Source organism: Trachemys scripta, chromosome 2, assembly GCF_013100865.1.
Source record: "Trachemys scripta elegans isolate TJP31775 chromosome 2, CAS_Tse_1.0, whole genome shotgun sequence".
NCBI classification, from domain to species: Eukaryota; Metazoa; Chordata; order Testudines; family Emydidae; genus Trachemys; species Trachemys scripta.
In genome coordinates this window covers 180,960,379-180,982,960 of record NC_048299.1, presented here as the reverse complement: position 1 = coordinate 180,982,960, position 22,582 = coordinate 180,960,379, and the positions used below count along the sequence as shown (strand labels likewise).

At 40.3% G+C, this 22,582-nt stretch overlaps 1 protein-coding gene across 4 annotated transcripts in view; it reads left to right on the top strand.

Moving 5' to 3' along the window:
* The first annotated feature begins 5,573 nt into the window (after positions 1 to 5,573).
* ADNP2 (ADNP homeobox 2) overlaps positions 5,574 to 22,582 on the top strand; it is a 32,522-nt gene continuing 15,513 nt past the window's right edge. Inside the window, exons 1-4 of one of the 4 annotated variants that reach the window (XM_034762456.1) lie at positions 5,574 to 5,922; positions 7,009 to 7,154; positions 12,660 to 12,779; positions 18,249 to 18,338. In XM_034762456.1, coding sequence (XP_034618347.1) covers positions 12,672 to 12,779; positions 18,249 to 18,338 — 198 coding nt within the window. In that variant the 5' untranslated portion in view covers positions 5,574 to 5,922; positions 7,009 to 7,154; positions 12,660 to 12,671. The remainder of the gene's footprint in view (positions 5,923 to 7,008; positions 7,155 to 12,659; positions 12,780 to 18,248; positions 18,339 to 22,582) is intronic. The other 3 variants (XM_034762457.1, XM_034762458.1, XM_034762459.1) reach the window with 3 other exon arrangements.

Sequence of the window (22,582 nt, the reverse complement as noted above, 5' to 3'; positions counted from 1 at the left end):
GTTCTACTGAATAGAGCTACAATGATTTATATTAGCTGAAGATGTGGCCAATTATTATTTTTTGTTAAGTATGCTACCGTTCTCTGTGGGTTGTGTGGTACTTTAAGATTTGTGTGGTTAAAGCACCTTTAAGGTCTGGAACACTATGGGCTGGCATTGTTCTAAACAATTGGCAGTTGGAAGCAGTTGTGGGTGGAGCTGGGTTGGAGAGTGAATTCAAGAATGACGTGGGGCTGGATGTAACTTGTGAAGAAGACCCCCTCTCACTGTGCTAATTTGACTCAGTTTGGGTGTTAACTTATTTTTCTTGTTTCTGTTGCTCTGATTCAGTTAAACTCGTTAGAGATTATTTAAGTCATATTTGGCTTATTGGATTTTGGGACCCACTACAAGAAAATCCCAGTGGATTTCTTTGACGGGGTCCAATTTGAAACAGCCAGGTGAGCTGTGCAGCAGCAATGACGAAGAGCTCTCTGGTTTAAATGGAAGAAAAAGAAAGATAAAAATGGCATGTATGGAAAAACGGAGAATTTCCAATTGGATAAAAACAGGTGAGGATTTTGAATGCTGTTTGCAAAGGCTGCAGCAGTATTTTTATGCCAACAACTTTGAAAATATTTTGTTTTTTAAAAAGATAGATATTCCCAACCATAGTTAGCTGAAAAGAGAAATTTGAAGTCCTGAAAGACTTACGTTTCACTCATGGCCTGAGAGATATAAATTATGACTACTTGATGTATTTGGGGTAAATTGGGCTTTTAAAATACACTTCCTGGCTGAGAGGTGTCAGTTTCACTTAGTAAACAAGAGAGAAGGAGAAAATATAACTGACATCCCAGCTAGTCTCAAAAAACTGCCAGCAATCTGTTGTTTTGTTAACTCCACAAGAATCACAAATCCAGATGTCAGCAACTGAGCACATACTACCTGGGAATTCCTATAGAAGAGTGAAGCTTCACTCTGCCCCAACATGCTTCTCCAACACACATCCTATGCCAAGACTAGGGAGGTTTGTGTAAGAATGATTCTGCTGGCTTTACACCAACTGACCAATTTCCTTCTACTGAGAGAATTCTCTGCTAGACAATTGTGGCCAAATTATGTTCCCTTTGCACTGCTCAAGTAGAGGAAAAGGGACAGAACTGGGGCTGAGAATCTGGCCCATAATCAAGAGGAATAAAAGCTTTAGGATGCCTCCAAATTGATGTAAAATAAACCTGTTTGTTGTTACCATCAGTTATTATAAAAGTAAGTGGTCCTTCATTAGTAAAGAAAAATTGTCTTACTCCCATTTCATTCAGGTGATCAAAACAGTAGTTTGTATCTATGAAAAATCCATAGTTGATGAAGTTGGAGCCTTCCTCCCCCTTTTCTTCTTCTCTTCTTCATCTGTCTGCAACTTTTCCCCTTACTCCCTCCTCTGCTGCTGTCCTAAAAGCAGTTTACTTTTGAGAGGGTAATTGTAACATCACTGGTGATTACCTCATAACTAAATAACTTCTCCCTTCTTCTAATCTCTGCTTTTACTCTTCCTTGTCATTCTCTTTATTTAATTGCTATTCTGTTTTTTAAAGTCAAATTAATTTTAGGGCTGGGGCAGAGAAGAAGACACACAGACTTAGGCCACAATCCTGCAAAGTCTTAAGCATGTGCTAAAAGTCAATGGGATTACTCAAAGTGCATGAAGTTAAGCACATGCTTACAATCTTTACAGAATCCAAACCTTAGTGCTGATCCTACAAGGTGCTAAGCTAAGCACTTCTTGAAAGGTAATGAGTGCTAACTCCCACTATTTTAAATGGGAGTTGAGGGTGCTCAGAACACTGCAGGATTCCACATGAAAAGACAAACACACTATAAGGATGTACCAACTAGCTATTTTATAGATAATTTTAATAAGATTCTTCGTAAATAGTCCAATTTTTGAGTGCAATAACTATAAAATATTGTCTGAAGGTTAGACAAACTCAGCAATTCAATTATAATGCCTAAAGATGAATTTAGAAGACAACTGGGGTAATTTTTCTAATTCATTTTATAATTTAGCACAACAATTATTTGGAAAACCAGGTACTATTTGTTCTATTATGCTTTGTTACAACAAAATGTATGAATATTAGTTATGTGGGATTTATTTTTTGGAAAAGTTTGTGCTTCTAAGCAGCTACAATGTTTTACTATTGACTTTTATGGATTATTAGACTATAGTCAGTGATTTGATTATAAATATATAATGTAAATCAATTACGAAATTTCATCTTTTCTGGTATTGGCAATAACAGATTTTCTTATGCGGAATATGGTATAACTTTATCAAGTATGATACATTTTCCTTTTGTTGTTAGCTTGTCTCCTTTACACGTAAATGGTTGTTGATCTCTTTTTGTTTCTACACCATTATCGAATACATACATAATAGATGATCAATCAAAATTGCAATGTGGTAGAAATTATTAGTCTAAAAATGTTATATCAATAAGTTTTAAAACTAATAAAGTGATAGTGTACTTATTGGAAGACTGAATATGAAGATCAGAAATTTCCTTTACCTGTTGTTTTTTTTATAAAAGTGACTGATAACAATTTTGGTAAATAACTGAATATTTTATTAGTATTTACTTTTTAACATGAATACATTGTCTAGTTCTGTTAGACTCTGACAGATTTTTATAGGACTTGCTCAACTGATAGATTTGTATATGGTCTGTCTATAGCTGCACTGAGTGAAAGTCCAGCCCCACTGAAATTAATGGCAGAACTCCAGTTGACTTAAATGGGGCCATAATTTCATCCATGTGGGAATATTTTTAAAAAAAACCCTAATTATATTAATTCATTTGTAAAGCAGTTGAAGATGAAAGTGATACACAGTGAGTCAAAGTGTTGTTATTTCTAATAGAATAAAATCATATTTATAATTTTTTCTTTGAGTATTTCTTGCCTTTGTTTGCTATTATCTATTTGCGCATTGATGTCTTCTTTTGTGTGTAGATATCAGAGCACGATATCCAAGTTCCATAACCAGAGGATGTCTTCTGTATGTGGAGAGGATAGTCATTGTAAACCGCCCTCCAGCTGTGGGTGGTGCACTCTTCTTCCACATGAGTTATTGTTTGCAACGGTGTTCCTTGGTCACAAGGAGGAGGAAACCACGCCAAGCAAGAGCATAGTTGCAGCAACTCTGGATGAAATAGAGGGTGGCCTATTGAGCCTGGTCCAGGATCTACAATCAAATGAAAAAGGAGGCAGATGCAATGACAAACTCTTCAGTTTACTTGGTGTGTTACTCTCTTTTCCATGGAAGCTTCCTCTCTGTACAGACATAGTTTTCAGCTGCTCGCAATGCTGATCACCCATGCATGCATCTAAAAGTGCATGAGCTACCATAGCAAAGTGGTGTCAAGAGATCAGCCATGCTATCACACCTGGTCCACAGGAGTGGGATTCCTCCCTCGAATATCAACAGACCTTAGAGTTGGTACTGTGTGTTGTTTCCTATCTGAGAATGTGGCATCTGTTAGCTGGAGATATAATCAGCTAGTTCCATCTGTTACAGCCCTCTAAGCAACTTTAAAGTAATGACATCTCATTGAAGGTCTGGCAGAGCTATCTGCACTAGCACATACAGACTGGAGGTTAGTTTATTCTTCTGTTAGCCACTAATAATACAAATGGCTGAGTTTAACCCCCTGTGGACAAGCTGAGTGTGACGGCACCCCTAGCCTCAGAGCAGTATTCAGCTGGAGCAAACATGAGGGCCAAGATAGATGTATGAAGGAATTAAGGGTCTGTTCCTCAGGAAGTTCCCGATAGTTTTTGTATCAAGGCAGTATAGGCAGAGATCTTTATTATCAGGTGTTTCAGGTGGGGCTGGTATGTCAGTCTAGGTCGAGTTATACTCCCAAATATGTGACAACTGGAGGGAATAGCTGACCTGGGGCATAGGTCAAAATAGATTGGCAAAACAATTGTTTTGACAGAAAGTAGTTGCCATTTTCTTGGTTTCACTGAGACTTATGGCTTGTTTTCACTACCATGCTAAATCAGCGCCGCTGTGATTGATGCAGCGGTGTCAATTTAGCGCATCTGGTGAAGACGCACTACATTGATGGGAGCACGCTCTCCTGTCGATGTAATTAATCCACCTCAATAAGAGGCGGAAGCTATGTCGGCGGTAGAGCATCTCCAGCCAACATGCGTGGTGTAGACACCACATTAAGTCGATAAGTTACGTCGCTCGGGAGAGTGTTTTTTTCACACTCCTGAGCGACATAATTTACATCAACTTCAGAGACAGTGTAGACAAGCTCTTAGTCTCCATTGCTAAAAGTCACTAGGCAGAGTATCCAGGTCTTTGCTAAGATTCCCTTCAAACCTCTGGAAGTCATTTCCAATGTCAGCAATATAGGTGACATCTGTACTGTTGATGGTGATGTAAATTCTATGTTTCAACTTCATTTAAAAAAAATCTCTTGTAATAGAGGAAACTATAATAGTGTCTTCATAAATGTATGTCTGTATCTTATAAATAGATACTGTATATCTCTACCTCAAAAGAGATATCTATGAAGAAGATATCTTTTTCTTATAGGTCACATATTCTTCAAAAAACAAGCTTGATCATAGACTTGAGAGAAGACCATAGCTGATTCAAGAGCATACATGGACATGGGCAGGGAAAATTACCTATTTGGTTAAAATTGTTAAGTATACAAACCATCAAAGAGTAAGAATGCTGAAAATCAGCTTCCTGGCCAATTGATCTACACAATAATAGATCCCCATCTGTGCTGCCATTCACCTCTAATCACTGTATTACTACATAGTTTGATGTCTTCATCACATTGTATTCTCCTCACATTTCTTAATGTCTCCCATTAGTTTAGAATAGCCTCTTGTGAACTTTCCTTTTAATTTGCTGCAGACTTTTTATCCTGAAGTGGACTCAGCCAATCAACTTTATTCATGCTTTTTTTTGGGAGAAGAAGATGTCACATTATGAATTAGTTACATAGTATTTGCACAATGAGTTGTACTGGGGAACCACATTTTGGGGTTCCTGGTTACTAGTTCAGGCAGAGTGTAAACCATGTGTGTGGAAACATTTTCTGCTTAAAGAGCTTGGACCACTAGTTTTCTCCTCCAATGGGAAACACTGTCACTTGACATGGCATAATCCTATTGGCTGCTGGATGTGGGTGGGCATCTGATAATCCTGCAGATGCAAATAAGGCTTTACCCAACATCCCATGCAAATGAAGTCAGGGTTGCTGGGTGACCACGTGGTGTTATTGATGGAGTGAAATCAGACCCCGCCCTCTTCAGGATGACGTCACATGATCATCTCAAAACCTAGTGATAGCCACCCCTTGTGCCCACTCAGAAGGACCAGAACAGGATGGGAAGGTAAGGGAGGTAACAGGTGAGTTAGGGGGACCCATGGGGGGTTCAGCCCCCCAACATTTTGCACCTTTAGTACCTAGCCTCTCCCTAGGGAGCTGATGGAGGGAGCCAATAGGAGCCTTGGACAAACCCTCTCCCTATTGGTCTGCTGCCTGGTATGCAAATGAGCACAACGTCACTTCCTGGGATAAATCGAGCGCCATTTTCTCTTTCTGGTTTGGGCTGGATAAGGAGCCAGCGGAGGCGGATGGATGGGAGCGGGGCCCTGGGGGCTCCGCGCAGAGGCTGAGCCTGAGGCGGGCCAGGACGCTGGCGCTGCTGCTGCCGCCGTTCTGTGACTGAGAGCGGGGCGCAGCGGGCGGCCCCGGGGCCGGGAGGAGGAGCCGGCGAGGCGGGCGGCGCAGCGCGGTGCGGGGCTGGCTTTGTGAGGAGCGGGAGGCGGAGGCTGCCGCGCGGACCCACGCACCGGGGAGGCGGAGGCGGCGAGGAGCGGGCGAGCTCCCCCTACAGCCTGGCCGGGTAGGTACAGGGAGCGCCCGCCCCCAGCGCGGCAGGGCTAGTCCAAGCGCCCGAGACGGACCGCGCGGCACAGCGACTGTATCCTCGGGCAGGCTGGGCGTGCTCCCCTAGGCGCGCCGGGGCACGGGCTGGCCATGCCCTCCCAGCTGGGAGCGGCAGGCGCCCAGGAGGCGGATCGGCCTAGGCAACCTAGAGCGACCCGAGTGTCTCTATGTATATACCCCCCTCCCAGCGCAGAGCATCCTGCCCCAGGGTACATTGTACCTGCTCCATTTACTCGTCAGCCCTCCCCCCCCCCCAAAACCAGTACAGTGAGGAGCCCCCCCCGCACAAAGCCACCCCTCTTCGCTCCAGGGCTGGGGTTGGGCAGTGGGGTGGGGGGTGTGCCCTGGTCCCAGCTCCCCGGGGGGCACAAAAGGTTTAAACTCCTTGGGACTTGCAGCCTGGGATACATCCTCCACATACTGAGTATCTGGTACCCACTGGATACCCCGCATGGAGTTGATACCAGAGAAATTCCCTAGATTCCATTGTGCATTCTTGACCTCCATTTTGAATAAGCAAGAGTCACAGCATCATTGGGAGCTGCAGGTCACGTGATATTTCTGAGCATGTGTAGTACAAAAGTAGGGAAAAGGTCAGCTGAGGTAAATAACCAAAGTAGGGGAAAGGTCAGGAGGTTGTAACTCTGAGGCAAAGAAGGACAGTGAGCATGCCTGGAATGTTGATGTGTTTGAATGTTGGTACTGAGCATGTGTGAGCATGTGCAGTAGATCTGATAGTCTAGAAAGTTCTGGAAGGTGAGGTGGAGGATGCTTCCTGGGTACCCTACCCTGCATGGAGTTAGAGTGCGCTCTTCTTCCTGCCTCTCTCCTGCCTGTCCCCCTCCTCCGCTTTCCTGCCATGTTGCACTATAGAAAAGTGCATGGGGTGTGTAACTGTAACAAGGTAATAGAAGGGATACACAGTACCTCTAAACTCAGGGAGTGTGCAGTACTGAAAAACACTCCTACAGGCAGTGGCAGGGTTGAGCCTCAACATACACTTGTCGCCTGATCTGTTTTTGTTTTTGTTTTAAACTCACAGTAGTTAAAACCCACATCATCCAGAGAAGGAAGAGAGGTTAAAGGGAAGATGAAAGGATTGAGTTAGTTGGCTGCCTTGTTCAGAGTGTACTGCCTCTTGTGCACATTCCATAATGACTGTGAAGTCCTCTGGCCGTCAGACTTCAGGTAACACAGATGGGAAGGACAACATCCTCATTCCAAAACCAAATCTCTTCTTTAACCAGAATACTGAGGGAGTATAGGCCATGCAGATGTAGTTCCCCAACCCTAACCTGTACTTTGGTTTGGGACCGCTCTAGAATAGTGGAAGGGAGTAGGCAGAGCCCTTCTGTAAGTTTGATGGTTTCAGATACATTCTAATGACATAGTGTTGTAATGTGAAAATGAGTGGTAGCTAATGTGTAAATAAATCAGGGTTGTCTTAGGGCCTATCTATGTGGGAAATTGATAGGCATATCTGTAGTAAAATAAATATGATTTTATCTTTGGGGCTTCTCTACACAGGGAACTTGACCAGCACTGCTGTAGTGGAATAACTATCACGCTGAAGATATTCTAGAATAACTCCCCATATGGACACTCAATGGAGTGTCGATATGGCAAGTTATTCTGGAATAGTTATTCCACTATAGCAATACTGGTTGTGTAGAGAAGCCCTAAAAGTTTGTTTTTAGAACAGTCTCCTCCTCCTTCTCCTCCTCTTATCTGGATAGCTGCATTTTGAGCTAGGGAGAGACTTCCGTGTTTAGAATATGGCAGGAAACCAAAGTTAGTGTAATAAAACTCGTGTTGTTCTCTTTAGTTTATTATACAGAGAGTAACCCTAAGGGAATATACACTCCAGAATAACAAAGCTATAATTTTAAATAGCAGTTGTTTTGCAGGAAATTTTTAATTTGATTTCCTTTCCATGCTTCAGAACTAAAGGAACAGTTTCCAATGAATCGATTTCTTAGACTGATATGTATTCCAATAAAACATTCATCACTTTCTGCTTGAGAATATAGTATAAACTGTCTTAAATTATGACTAGTTTCCAATAAAACAGCTGTTAGTATTTAAATTGTTTGCTGTTTTCCTTAGCTAAGGAAAACTGTTTTGCTCACTTGAGGGGTGTGCTTGTGAAATTACAAGTTAACTTATTTTAGCTCCTTTTTAATATTTTTATGTATTGCTTAAGTACTAAGTTAATGCTTAATTTCTTTTTTCTTCAGCTGAATAACATGCAGCTGGATAAAATTGAAGCTCAAATGTGAACTGAATCTCATGTAATTTTTAAAAAGTGCCTAATAAAGTGAAAATATATAAAATCAACTGAAAATTTCAAGTACTCTTGCATTCTAAAGCAAGAGATCGGAAAAATCTCTTTTCTTTATTTACAAATCAGGACCAAAATGCAAAGTTCTGCATTTTCCTTGTGACAATTGAGTACAACAAACATGAACGTTTGACATTGTGATAGCAGTTTCAGGGTAAATGCAAAATCTTGATCTGAAGTCCTCACATGTAAAGAGAATGAGTTCTTCCCCTGATATCTTGCTTTAGAATTCAAATGTGTGTGTTAAACTCTGTAGAGTTGACATATATTCTTTCAGGTTCTAAAAAGAATGATTGAACCTTCCTTCCCCCCATTTTTTTTTATTTTTCCAAAAGTCTGCTAGTTCACTCTTAGAAAATGTAGTTCATTGAAGTAATCAGACTTTGCAAACTTCAGTTATAGTTTTTGATTATCTGCTTTTTTGCTTTAAATGTGAAGGGGGGAAGGGGGGAGGTTATACAGAATAGTATTTTCTTTTGCAATTGTCACCTATACAGTAGGTGTGCTCTATCTTATTTGAGAGTCTTTATATTAGTCTGTGTAAACTGGAATGGAACTTGCCACATCTATATCTCCAACAGCTCATGCTCACTTTAAAGTTGACCTGCAAAAGGACTTTTTTTTGTACAGTTGTGCATATGCCCTTTTTTGTGTTGCTATGTTTCCCTTCTTCTGTCTTACCTTTAGAAATAAGAGGACTATCAATTCTGGTCTGTCCTGATTTTGGTGGAGGACTTGTAGAGAGTCTGAAGATGAATATTGTTAGCTGACATATTAATTGAAGGGTTGAGATGTTGAATTGTTGAAACACACTTTCTTTTTCAATATGTATGTATGTTGAACATTTTAAATAGGTGGGGAATCTTTTTTTTTTTTTATTTTTAAAAAGCATCCCCATACCTTCTTTAACTGTCTGACTAAAAATTCCTTCCTCAATTTCTCAGCTCTTAGCTCTGTATACCTTCTAGGCTAGTCAGAACCCGAATTTCCAATGTAAATGTCAAGCAGGGGGGGAAAATTGCTTAAACCATTCAGCCTTTCTCATAAATCAGAAGTGCAATTTGTTTTTTATTCTCAGGTCACCTTTTTCTTTCACAGGGTGAAATTGTTAATTTTAGCTAATTTTTTGGATTCACAGATGTGGTCTTCAAGCACACTAATTTTAGTTAAGTGATTCTCTGATTCATAATGTAATATTTGAACTATGTTGCTTGGAACAGTGTTCAGTAGTAAACATTGTACTGGTAGGAGGAGTCTGCAGTCTTGGTGGTGTCTTCGCTTGGTTGAAAAGCAGATCATGTTTGCATGATTTAATATGGAGAATATTACTGTTCATATGCTATAAAATAGTGGAGAAAACCTCATGCTGTACTCAGGTCCAATACAATACTGTTATGGAAGTGTTACCCTAGTCAGACAATATTTAAAGGAAAAAAAGTTAATGGACAAAATACCACTAAGGGCTATGTGAATGATCTAAGGACAATTCATGTGTCAAGACTGCAAGATCAGCAATAAAGATAGCAAGTCCTGTAATCTCTTATTTAATAAGATTTGTTTGGATTTTGCACTTAATAATGGAATGCTTTTGGAAACTTATGTGAATTATTAATTTTTTGGGAGCTGTTTACATCCAGAAGTATCTAAAATAAACTTTGCTTAGTAATAGTTTTTGTCACTCTGCTCCCAATCATCCAGTAGCCAAGATGGTAAGACAAACTGTCATTTTCATACAGTGTATGTTATTGAATTTGCTTTGTTGACCCAGTGTTGGCTTTGGTGGGCAAGAAACTGGTAGTTGTTAGCAAAAGATTGGCAGTAGTTCAGGATGTAACATACGGAATGTTTTGATTAAAGATTGAAGGCTAAAAAACCAAAACAACTAATGACATGGAAATAAAAATGGATGGATAATACACTATTCTAGCTGTGAAATACTGAATATTGTGAACTGAGAAAATGAAACTGAGGACGTAGGAAAAACAAGCTCAGACAATTGGAATTCCTGATTTATGATAGAAGAAAATGTGTTGTATATTTTAAATGGATTATCGAAGTGTAGTAGATTGATAATTTGAAATCTTGCTTCCAAGCATTGTGTTAAGACCAGTGGCATATTTAGTACTTGTGGAATGTACGTCTCTTGGATTGAAGAACTGCATCTTGAAAATTGGAATATATAAAGCCAGCTATGTTCAAGAATATTGTTTTTTCTGGATTAATAACCCCGACCTTCAGTTTTAGAAGACATTTGATTTGTTAAAACAGGACTGAAAAGTATGGACATGGGTTATTAGTGCTGTCTTAGTAAACTGATGGTTCTATCTTGGTAGATAGTTTGCTTCTTATGGAAAGCCTTTCTTCATCTAATTGATACATTGATGCTTCTGAATGAGAAGGAAGATCACCCAAATGGTGGAAGAAATATTTCCAGTGGACTTGGAACCCGTATCTTCTTGTGGCTGAATTGATCATCATGACATCTTATCAACTGTGTTCTTGTATAGTAGACCATGGAGTCTGGTGCATATAACCTGATACAATAGTAGCATTGGTTATAAACTAGAACTTTAAAGTGTCCAAATTTCCATTTGATCTTAATTTGGAATAAGGATTTATCTATTCCCATGGTATCCGAATGCCTTCCAGAGTTTGTTTAAAAACAAAAAACCCAAGGAGACTAGCATCTGACAAATGGGGCTCCCTTTCCGTGGGGGACGAGGAGAAGAAAATAGCAGGTGGTTTTGTGTACAAAAGTTACGATGCTTATTTGTTGGAAGGATTTTAAAGGTTGAAGAAATGTGTTTTCCATCTGGACTGGGATGTAGATTGGGTTTGTGTTAGCTCATAGTTTCTGTGGGAGAGAATTCCGGTCTGGGGGTCAGACCCCAAGAAAAATTCTGTCTTCTGTAGAGGTAAGCTTTATTCTGGTAAGGGACAGCTCTCTTGTTTTGAGAAATGGAGCTGTTGAGGGCACTCGAGATTCTGAAAGGTGAAGCAGGTGTGTGTTTTTTTTTTTTTTTTTTTTGGGTGATCTGCTCCCGGACGACTTAGATTTTGGAAATAAGGACTGAGACCTTCTCTGGATCCTCACAGAACTGCGTGTATAAGCATATCACCCAGTTCTCTGTTCTTTTAGTAACATGTTACTGAGTAGGCATGCTGCTGTATTCTGCACCAGTTTCAGTTTCTCGGGGCTGATGCTTTGAAGCCCAAATAAGTAGCATTGTTGGAATTCAAATAGGAGTTGATGAAGGTGTGTTTTATCAAAGCTAGGCCATCAGAGATGGGATTCGGTCTTCTGGCCAGCTGGAGATGGTAGAGTTTCTCCTGGATGCGGCTGTACAAGAGGCTAGAGTTAATGAGAAGCACAGAAGAAGTCCTAAAGTGCATACCTGTCTTGATGATCACTGGCCATGTTTCTTCAAACAGAGGGGCTTGCGGTGGTCTCTAAGAAGTAATTCCCTCTGCCTACAGCAGAACTTCTATTTTGCTGGGATTTAACTTCAGCCAGCTTTTCCTCATCCATAGGTTTACCCTTGTCTGGCTTGGGTAACTGGGTGATAGTGAGATATAGTCATCCCATAAATCTATACAATGTTAGAAATCCACACAGATTTCTGCTGAGAAGCACTACTATAGCCATACCATTATTTACAAATATTTTTAAAATTCAGCTTACATTTGCGGCTTCAGCTGTCCACCGTGGTTTTGAAGTGGTGGAGTTTTGCAGGTTGGAAAACTGCATTAGTCTTGTATTACAATGTCTGGTTCCATGTCACTTAAGCAAGGTAGTGGTTGATAGGAGCAGTTGCAGGAAATCCTGATTTCATTAACAACTGTACTTAAAGATATCTGAGCATATACATGGCAAAAAGTACTCCCCTACACACACACACACAATGCGGTTTCCTTGGAGGCAGAAATAGCATCACATTTTCACTTGCATGTTATATCTCCACTAGGTGAAGTGGTTGTTTTCTAAATATAGTCAGAAGTTAGCACAATTGAAGTATTCAGGCTTCCATGCTGAAGATCACAATATAGCTACCAAACAGGAATGAAGAATAGAAATTTGGCTACTTTTTAGTCAGGGTGGGAGGAATTTGAATTTTTTTGAAATCTTGGGTTAACATAAGAACATGCATGTTTGTTTTAGAATAAGGAAGTGATCTCATAAGATCATATACTAATGAAGAACAGTTTCTTGTTCAAAGCATTTTGCTTTTCATGCTGGAAAGCAGACTTCTGAGGGAAGCATTCCCATGATATTAATTATTGCTATAACACTACAAAGCATAAGTGTGCATGTACAAATGTTCCATCACATTATTTTTGTCTTTCTCTTTCAGGAAAAGTGCAAAATGTTTCAAATTCCTGTTCAAAATCTTGATAATATCAGGAAGTCTCGAAAAAAGGTGAAGGGCATTCTTGTGGATATTGGGCTTGACAGCTGCAGGGAGTTATTGCAGGTAAAGAATTGAAGTAACATAACACAAACTGCTGAAACTTGAATTTAAAATTTTTGAAAAGTCTTTCACAGTTTAGTGTATATATACTATTCATCTGTCTTAGAAATTTATAATGTGGGTGGGTCAATAAAGAACTGCATCCTTACTTGGATGATAGATTGCCTGAATCTGGCAATCAATTATAGGCCTGGAATTAGGAGTTTCCCGCAACATAAATTATTGAAACATTTTGATTTTTAGAAAGGCATGAAATGGAGGGTGCTGCATACTCTTTACTGGTAGTATTGTGTCAAAGGAAAGCACTGTTACTTAAGGAAATGTTGCTTGTTTACTACATGAGTGCTTTCCTGTATAGGACTCTTTAATTAAAAAAAAAAAAAAAAAAATCAACAACCAAACCACAAACCATGAACAAATGAAGAGAAGACGTGAGCAAACACAAAGGGACTAACTGCTCTGCCTTGGCATATCAAGAAGAAATCTCTAAAGGATGTACAAACTGTCAACATTTATAAACCAAGCAAAGAGAGACAGTAATCTGTTGTAGGGTTTTAGAAACTTGACTCAAGATCACTTTGGGCGGGGGGTGGAATCAAACCGTTGTGTGGCAATTCAGTATTGCATCTCCACAAATTCAAGCAGTCCATCTAGTGCACTGAGGCTATGAAGACAAATGTGACATCATTTTGTTGAGCAGAGACTGTCATTTTCTGGGGAAAGCACTTGCATGCAACAAGCAAAGAGAATCTGCACCAACAGATTAGAAAACTTAATATCAAAAAGCTGCAAGTGCAATCACTTTTCAGGAACTAAATAAACTACTAAATGGTAGCCTTGACTTGACCAGTTGTTAAATATGATCTTTCATTGCCTTTTCAGTATATTTATGACTTTACTTTGTCACCAGCTGAGGACTTACATTACGTCTGTAGGCGTGACATGCTCATAGGAGAAAGAGGACTAAAGCATGATTTTGTAGGGAATCTTGCTATGTTTTTACAATGACTGCTATTTGAAATTGGTCATTTAAGACTTGCACGCAAAAGAAACATGCTTTGGATCACTATGCATCACTAACCCTGGAACAGTGTTGACATTTGGTTATTCTAATTAAATCTTGTCTGAGGGACTTTAGCGTTTGAATAAACTTGACAAGAGAGAACATTTATGTATTTGTCCAGTAATTTACATATTCCCTCTATTCTGATACTATATTTTAATCAGAGCATTTCTCATTCCTAAATTCTTACACCTAGATCCTTTGAAGTCCAAATCTTGGTTTGATATCAATTTCTTGCTATGGAAATTATTGTAAAGTCAACTTTTGATTGCGCTATAGAATAAATTGAGAGGATTCATGACTAAGACCCTCTTCAAAGCATAAATAGGTTTTTGGGAACATGGTAATCATGGGGGGGAGATATGGTGAGTGTGGGTAGAAAAGGGGCACAGCAAATTGAGTTATTGGATATAAAGTCCCTTGTCAAGTTCAGTTACTGATGTTTGGCTTTCTAGATAAGCTACAGCTGTTTCTGTTAAGTATGGAAGGACTTCATCAACTGGGATGATGGTTTTTAGACTTCTTGGGTTCAGTATTCTTCCATTGCAGCATAGTGTGACTTTTAGCAATCGCTAAAGCATTTTGACCAGTGTTGATATTTAATAGGTGAGAAGTAGCTTAGTTTCTCCGTATCTAGATGAAATTTTGGAAAATCCAGTAATCCATTACCGTGATAATGTTATAGAACTAACCCGCCATGTTGAGGTAACTATGAAACAGGCCTCCTAAAAAGTAAGTTTCTAGTAAGATATAATAATTGGCATTTGTCTCTGGAGGCAAGGTACGTCTGAAGGTTGGTCTCTCTTTGTAACCGGAGACCAAAAGGGCCTGTTTGTTGGCTAACAGCTTGCACTCTCCTTTGGGAGGAAGACATGGGCCTTCTGTTCCAGATTTATAGTTGGATCTGCTGTACAACCATATTAGGGTGGATTAAATCATCATTTTATTTTATTTTTTTTAAAGAATATCCTTTTTAAAATTTAAATTACTTCAAAAAAATCTATTTAAAATTCAACATGAAATGATGACAATATATGCTAAGACCTAAACTTAATATGTATTTTTTAAAATGTAAATGATTTTTATTAGAGTTAACAATACCTATTTGCTTCCAGAGCTTTAAAGAAAATGAAACCACTAAGCAGGGGGAGGTCCCTGGCTAAGCACATGGAACCAGAGCTTGTAGAAATGCTAAACAGGCTTTTTTGACAGCAGTAGCCTCTTCTGTTGGGTGCAGAGAGAATATTTTCTTCCTTTCACTTTATTCAACTGTTCACTTCAATGGCTAGTTCATCCAAAGTTAAGGAACTAACTAAGAATAGAAAAAGCAGGGAAGCTGGCTTACTTCTTCCAATCTATGAAAAAGCTAGGTGTGAAAGGATGAGCTCTACTAGTTCTAAAATCTTGAAGAACATAGTGACCAGAAACAGACTGTTCAATTTACTAACTACAGATAACACTTTATTTGCTTAATAAATTGATTAGTTCTAAGAGCAAAACATGTTTTGATAATTTTTCCCCTTCTGTATCCATACTAAAGGTAGTTTTATTTAATTACTAGAATTCATTTAAAAAGACTTTTTTCACCCAAATAGAACTTGCCACAGATCATAACTTAAAAAAAAAAATCGAGTGAATGAGAAATACACCATTCACCATCTTTCTAACATAATAAATGAATGTGAAAATTAAATCTGAATAAATGTATGTTAAGATAAATAATTGCTTAAATAAATGTATATAGATGTACTATATCCTCCTGGCCAGCAGGAAGTAGTACCAAATTTGGTATCAAGGCTATATCTAGTTTCAACTTACCATTTTTATGGTTACCAATCAATGAGAATAAGATTGGCTTTAGGAAAATAACTTAAGTACCAATGACAGGTTTCAGAGTAGCAGCCGTGTTAGTCTGTATCCGCAAAAAGAAGAACAGGAGTACTTGTGGCACCTTAGAGACTAACAAATTTATTAGAGCATAAGCTTTCGTGGACTACAGCCCACTTCTTCGGATGCATATANTATGTTCCATTCTATATGCATCCGAAGAAGTGGGCTGTAGTCCACGAAAGCTTATGCTCTAATAAATTTGTTAGTCTCTAAGGTGCCACAAGTACTCCTGTTCTTCTTTTTTAAATACCAATGCAAAACAAGATTAAAATCAATTATTTAAATGATTTCCTGCTTTTAATCACTTTGATTTAAATCCGTCTATTCTGAACAATACTATGTTAACTGCGCCTAGAGTGTGATGTCCTAGATGTATTGGCAACTTATTCTAACTCTTCTCCAACAGGTTAGGATCTGCAATAGGTATTAAAACAAAGCAGAAGTCAATATTCAAGATTTTTGAGCCTAAGGCCCTTCTGGTAATTGCTTTTTATAAGTGAGGGAGCGTTTTTCATTCATGAGGTACATCAGTGTAGAAAGTAAATACTGTAAAAAGTTGCACAAATTCAAGGATAACTTGACATTCCTTAGATTCTTTTCTAACTGATTACACCAGGCTATGTAGATTCCACAAATACAAGTGCTGAGCTAGCAAAATGTTAGGTCAATATGTGTCTGACAAGCTTTTCCACTTTCTTATCCATTTAACTTTTGGGAGAAAAAACTGGGGGACTATAGGATTGCTCATGCTAAGTCTTTTATCTTAAGATCCTGTCCGCAGGGATTGTGGGCTTTGGTGGGAAGCTATTGAGGAAGTTTAAGTATCAGCTTTAGAATTTCTATAGGGATTGGTGGGGAGGGGGAGGAGAAGGAGCTGTTTTATTTATTGCCCGGAGAAATTTTGCAGCTTTCCCAAGTGAGGGGGAGAGTTCTTTGCTTGTCTCTTCTAGGTTGTGGGAGACATCTCTGGGTTTGAATTGCTCTTTTGAGTTCTCGTGAGTTATTTCCACTATCTCTGGATTTCTTATTTTGATGCGCTGTTGTAGTTTTTCCTTTTTGAAACCTGGCTAACGAAACAGATCTTTACACCAGAAACTCTGACTGTGGTGCGAGTTTGAGTATTTAATTCTAAAGATGCCTTTAGGCCTTCCTTTAACTTATAGGGCAATTGGGGTAGCTGGAGGCCTGGAAAACAGATCACCCTGAGCCCCCTTTTTATCTTTGTGTCTTTGTCCACGTTGGAAATCTTCAGCTGTAAAATCTTTAATCGAGAAGAATCACTTTAGTAGCAGCTGCTTGAAATTAAGGCAGACCAAAAACTTAGGGATGGGCCCTTTTGACATCACAGAAGGGGAGAAGTATGTACAAAAATTTTCTGTGGCCATAGGCATTTGTCTGAACGTCAAAGCAGAAAACACTATTGTGAAGTGGATGCTCTGCAAAGCAGAACATAGCATATTTAAAAAAAAAAAACTTTCATAAGGTAAATATTTAATACCATGGGCTTAAGCACAAATTTCTAAAACTTACTCTAGTACTAGTTTCTGGTACTTTTTGAATGTCAAACTGGCATGTGGGATTGGTGGATAACTTCCTTTGTGCCAAAGTCTAATGGTATATTAAGTATAGTTGCCATGTAGCAGAAGCTGCAAAAGGATTGGCGTACAGAGGTTGGGGTAGAAGATGGAGATGGGTGGTGAGGGGAAAGGAACAGAATTGAACCTATGGATGTAGAGAACAAGAGACAAATGTAAACTTAGAGGATGGGATGAATTAGTTTCGGGGTGGAGGATTCAAAGGGAATCAATGCCAAACACCCATTTAAATGAGGTAAGTTGGTCTTAATCTCGGCTACAATGCTCCTTTATCCTGCTGGTGAGTTATGTTTCTTGCAGACACAATAATACATGTTCTCACAACTTGAAGGACATATAGTGCTTTATTTCAAGAAACTAGTTCCCGAATGCATGGTCTTTGCAGATTAAGTGATAAAGATGCTTTGCTGAAGAGTAAAAAGACTTGGGTCCCTTTGCAAAATGACTTCTGGAGCTGAGGAGATGGAAAGGAGGTCATGGAGAAGGAGAGGAGTGGAGGCATATGCTGAAGTGATGTGGATTAAAGGGAAAAGGGAGTTTGTTCCTTAAGATTCCTGAACTTGCATTGAAGCAAATGGAATGAAGAGTAGCCCCCAAATCATTCTGAACACTTAGGATTCTCTGATTTAAATATTTTGTTTATATTAAATAACTTGAGGTGGTAGTTCAATTAAAAATAACCTAATAAGGAACAAGTAAGGTCATTTTGAAATATTGGACCCAAATTTTTTGGAACTTTGAAGTTGCTTTCTTTCATCCTGATGCACAATATTGAATTTTGGCAACCTAGACCTTTTTTCTATCAGTTTATTATAATTTGAATTTTTCCCTATGTTTTAAATACATATTTTGTATATAAACTGTTCTGTAAATAAGGTGTGTGTGTGTGTATATATGTATATATATTTTTCCCCTCTCTTTTAGAATCTTAAAGGTTATGATCCAGGAGAAAAATATTTTTGCAACACTTCATGGAGTGATGTGTCTCCTTGGGAGTCTGTGGGCAAAAGGAAGGTATGTATGCTTGCATCAGGTGGTCTGGGCAATTAAATTGAATGTTGTTGCAAAGGATGGGATGAGGATGGGATTCAGATAAAGTCCTAATGAGAGTGTAATACTCTTACATAGGATGAAAGGAGGTGATTTCCTGGCTTCAAAGATTCCTCTTCTCCATAATAATGAAAACCTACAGAATTTTTGACGAAAAGCCTCTTTAAGGGGAGCTGTATGTTTGTAAAGACCAGATTCTGAGTGTCCCTACACTGATGCACAAAGTGGGGGCAGTACAGGAGCCTCACCCACCCCTGTTTCACTCCTTATATTACCCAGATACAAAGTCTGGTACTGGCTAATGACATTAGCCACCACAAAAGGATAGGGAGGAGGCAGAGGCCTGACCACACTGTATCCTCCTAAGGGGTATCCTAATAGGGCAGCCCCGTCTGGAGTGCCCTCCTGCATCAGGCCACACCATACCAGATGCACCAACCTCATTACCTTCCTTCAGAGTCCCCAGTATCTCTACATAAGCTTTCTTGTCTCATGACTACCCCTTCTTGGAGCTTATGTTTATTACAACAACATGGCCAAATAGTCCATAACAGGACTCCTGAAACCTACTCCATTTATCACCCCTGTGCATGTAATCCTTAAAATCCCATGCCACCTGGTCAGTCAATGTAGCACATACCAGAGTCTAATGTTTTCTACCTCACCTAGTCTCTTCCTCCATCTTCTCCTAGGTATTGCTTCAACATCTCTCATGACTCTTCAGCCCCCTCTGGCCCTCAGGCTGTAGCTCTCTGGCTTTGAAAGCCAATAGGCATCTCCTTTCCCGTTCTCAGCTTTCAATCCTCTCCAGCCTTCTTCAGCAGACTAGCCCCTTCTCTGGCTTCCTAGCCCTCAGCCCTTTTAAGCTTCCCAACACTTGGCTCAGGAATGTCAGCAGGCTAGCCTCTCCATTGGCTTCCTGATAATTCCTCTCTCTTTTCAGAGAGGACCATTTCCTGGAGATTTCCTTCCATCTCATGATCTCTGGTAGGGGAAAGCGACCAATCTTCTGACTCCCAGGCATCTCTCATCTGGCCCTTTTCCTGACTGATTCTCTTGACTCCCAGGTGTCCTCTTTTAAGCCCTGTTTAGGTCAGCTGATGAGTCAAGGTGCACTGGCCCTGCTCCCTCTTAAAGGGTCAGTGTCCCCTGTGACAGATACCAGAGGCCATAGTCCCCCGCCCCTGCATGCCAGGAAACTCTAGATGTGTCTCCTTAATACTTCCTCCTCTCCTGCCTTTAAAGGCAGGACAGTTCTTTAAAGTCAGTTGAGCTCTTTATTGCTTGTATAAACAGAATAGTGTGATGTAACAAGAAACACAGAAGGTTATGGAGGTTGTAAAGCAGGGGTCGGCAACCTTTCAGAAGTGGTGTGCTGAGTCTTCATTTATTCACTCTAATTTAAGGTTTTGCCTGCCAGTAATACATTTTAACGTTTTTAGAAGGTCTTTCTATAAGTCTACAATATATAGCTAAACTATTGTTGTATGTAAAGTAAATAAGGTTTTTAAAATGTGTAAGAAGCTTCATTTAAAATTAAATTAAAATGCAGACCCTCCCCGGACCGGGGGCCAGGATCCGGGCAGTGTGAGTGCCATTGAAAGTCAGCTCGTGTGCCGCCTTCGGCACGTGTGCCATAGGTTGCCTACCCCTGTTGTAAAGCAATAGAAAACATGAATGGATAGATGTAGGCAACTGAGGGAGAAGCTGAGAGAATTGTGTGTGGAATGGGCTACAGTGAAAAGCACACTGTGAAATAGCCCCCACCCTTTGTGTCTAGTTAGCAAGGCAAAGGGAATCCCTTGGAAAGAGAACAGTGGAAGTGTAGACAGGGGTGACACAAATAAAATCAAGTCCTGTTAGAGACTAAATAAATTCATCCCTATGCAATGTAAAACTACAGACATAGATGGATAGGAAAGTTCCTGGAAGAAAGGACAACCTCCTTTGAACCCCCTCAAAAGATCTAGGATTTCTTGCATTATTGTTTCAGCATTACTTGAACTGTGTTTTGGTATGGATTGCTCCTATGGATGACTCCCTCCATAATGAATGCTGCTCGTCTCCCCCTCAGAAATGGACTGTTAAGAATGCTTCATGTGTTACTATGTGAATTGCTTTGTGGCATGCTTTCATTATGCTTAAAGGTTATTGTACTACATAGCATCGGTGGGAGAACTCCGTAGCCACCTTTTTTGGAATGATGAACATATAGGCGTCTATGGCTATGGTGCTGATGATTTGTACTGCTTGTGATTTAATAGAAAATATAGTTGTATTGTCGTCTTACAGTTTTTGTGAAGCTCTAAATCAGTTTGTAGACCACTGAATAAAAACTAATTTTAAAGAAACATAGGCTGAGCAAGGTTGTTTTTTAGTAAAAATATATTTTAAAAAAATAATGGCTTGATACTGCTGCATGAGTTGCCAATTGAAAATGAACAGAAACGTAATACATTTTGATTTAAATTGGAATATGTGGACTAATAATACGAACTTTATTTTAAAATCTGTTCCTCCTTCACATATTGAACAGAGAGCTGACCATCAAAAACTCCTACATACAACTTGGAGTTAGATCTGATGCAGGGAAGTGGAATTGCTGAGAAGTTCGTATTAACATGGGAGCAAGTTCTTTTCTGCATCTGACGAATCTTTGTGAGTTAGCTAGAATTTTTAAGAAGTCCAGCCCAGAAGCAGGTTCCTAGTTGTCTGACACCTCTTTTAAGTCAACAAGAGAGATATTACAGGGCCATGTGGCTGAAAGGGTTATCATATCCTTTTTGGTTCCTGAACTTTTTTCCTCTCTTCCTTCCCTCTCCATCCCTTTGTTGGAGACTGGTTTTGCCTCTTTGTGCAAATACCAGAGGTAGCTCAGACTTATCTGAGGCTGCTAGGGCTTGATGCCACTATTTCTGCCTGAATACTAGATTCTTTACATCCTGCAGTGCAAACAGAGCTGTAATTCAGGGCTTCTACCTTATTTATTAGCAATCTCGCTTTTAAAGTTTTGTTTTTTGATGGCAGCAGCAAGCAAACTCTCCCTCAGGGAACCATGTTTTCTGGGCTCTGTTCACTGAATGGGATCACCTCTCTCACAACATCATGACAGGAGAAAGCTAACCTGAGTAAGCCAAAGGCCAAACAGTGATGTGATTCTATGAGGAGACCACCTTCAGGGATGTAGAAGAGAAGCTCTGCCACATCTTTTGATAGTCTCTCTGCATCTTCCTATCCCTCACACATCAGCCAGAACTTCTGGAGACACCCTCTCAAAGGTGAAGCAGTCCTCTTCAATACTGGGAGGGTGGCAAATGGGATATTTTCTTGCGGAACAGGCATCTTCAAGGCATCTCCAAAAATCCTTTCTCCTGCACTCCTTTCCCCCCAAATCTATTCTTGCTCAATTCACCCCCCACCCCAAAAGGAAATAGAGCTCAAGGATGGTCTTCCATGTGCAAATGTGGGTGAGTGAGTCAATGGGGACAGAATCTGGCTTGCTACTTGACTTCCCATCTTCTCAGGATGTGAATTTTTAGAGAATTATCCCTACATTACCTCCTCATGTGTATATCTGAAGATAAGGAGATACACTAGGGTTACCATTCGTCCGGATTTACCCGGACATGTCCTCCTTTTCGTGCTAAAAATAGCGTCCGGGGGGAATTTGTAAAGCACTCACAATGTCCGGGATTTCCTCCCTCCCCCGGCAGAGCAGAGCGAGGGGCTGGGAGGGCTGCAGAAAAGTCCCGGGCTGGACTCTGGAGCAGCTGTAGAGGAGCCGGATCCGCCCTGCATTCTGAGCCAGCAGCTCTCCCCTGCAGCCCGGTCCGGCAGCACTGTGCAGGGCCAGGGACCGGGTTTTGTTGTGCTGGGGAGCGCAGCCACGTGTCCGGCTCGGCTCGCACAGAGCCCAACACCCTGTTCTGAGCAGCAGGGTAAGGGGGCAGGAGAAGGGACAGGGAGGTTCTGGAGGGGGCAGTCAAGAAACGGGGGGGGGCTTTTTGGGGGGAGTGGAGAAAGTTTTGGGCAGTCAGGATACAGTCCTGGGGGGCAGTTGGGGGGGGGGCTTAGGAGGGGGCAGTTAGGGGACAAGGAACAGGGAGTCTTAGGTAGGGGGTGGGGTTCTGGAGGGCAGTTAAGAGCAGGGGTCCCAGGAGGGGGCAGTCAGGGGACAAGGAGCGGGGGGGAGGGGGCGGGGAGGTGTG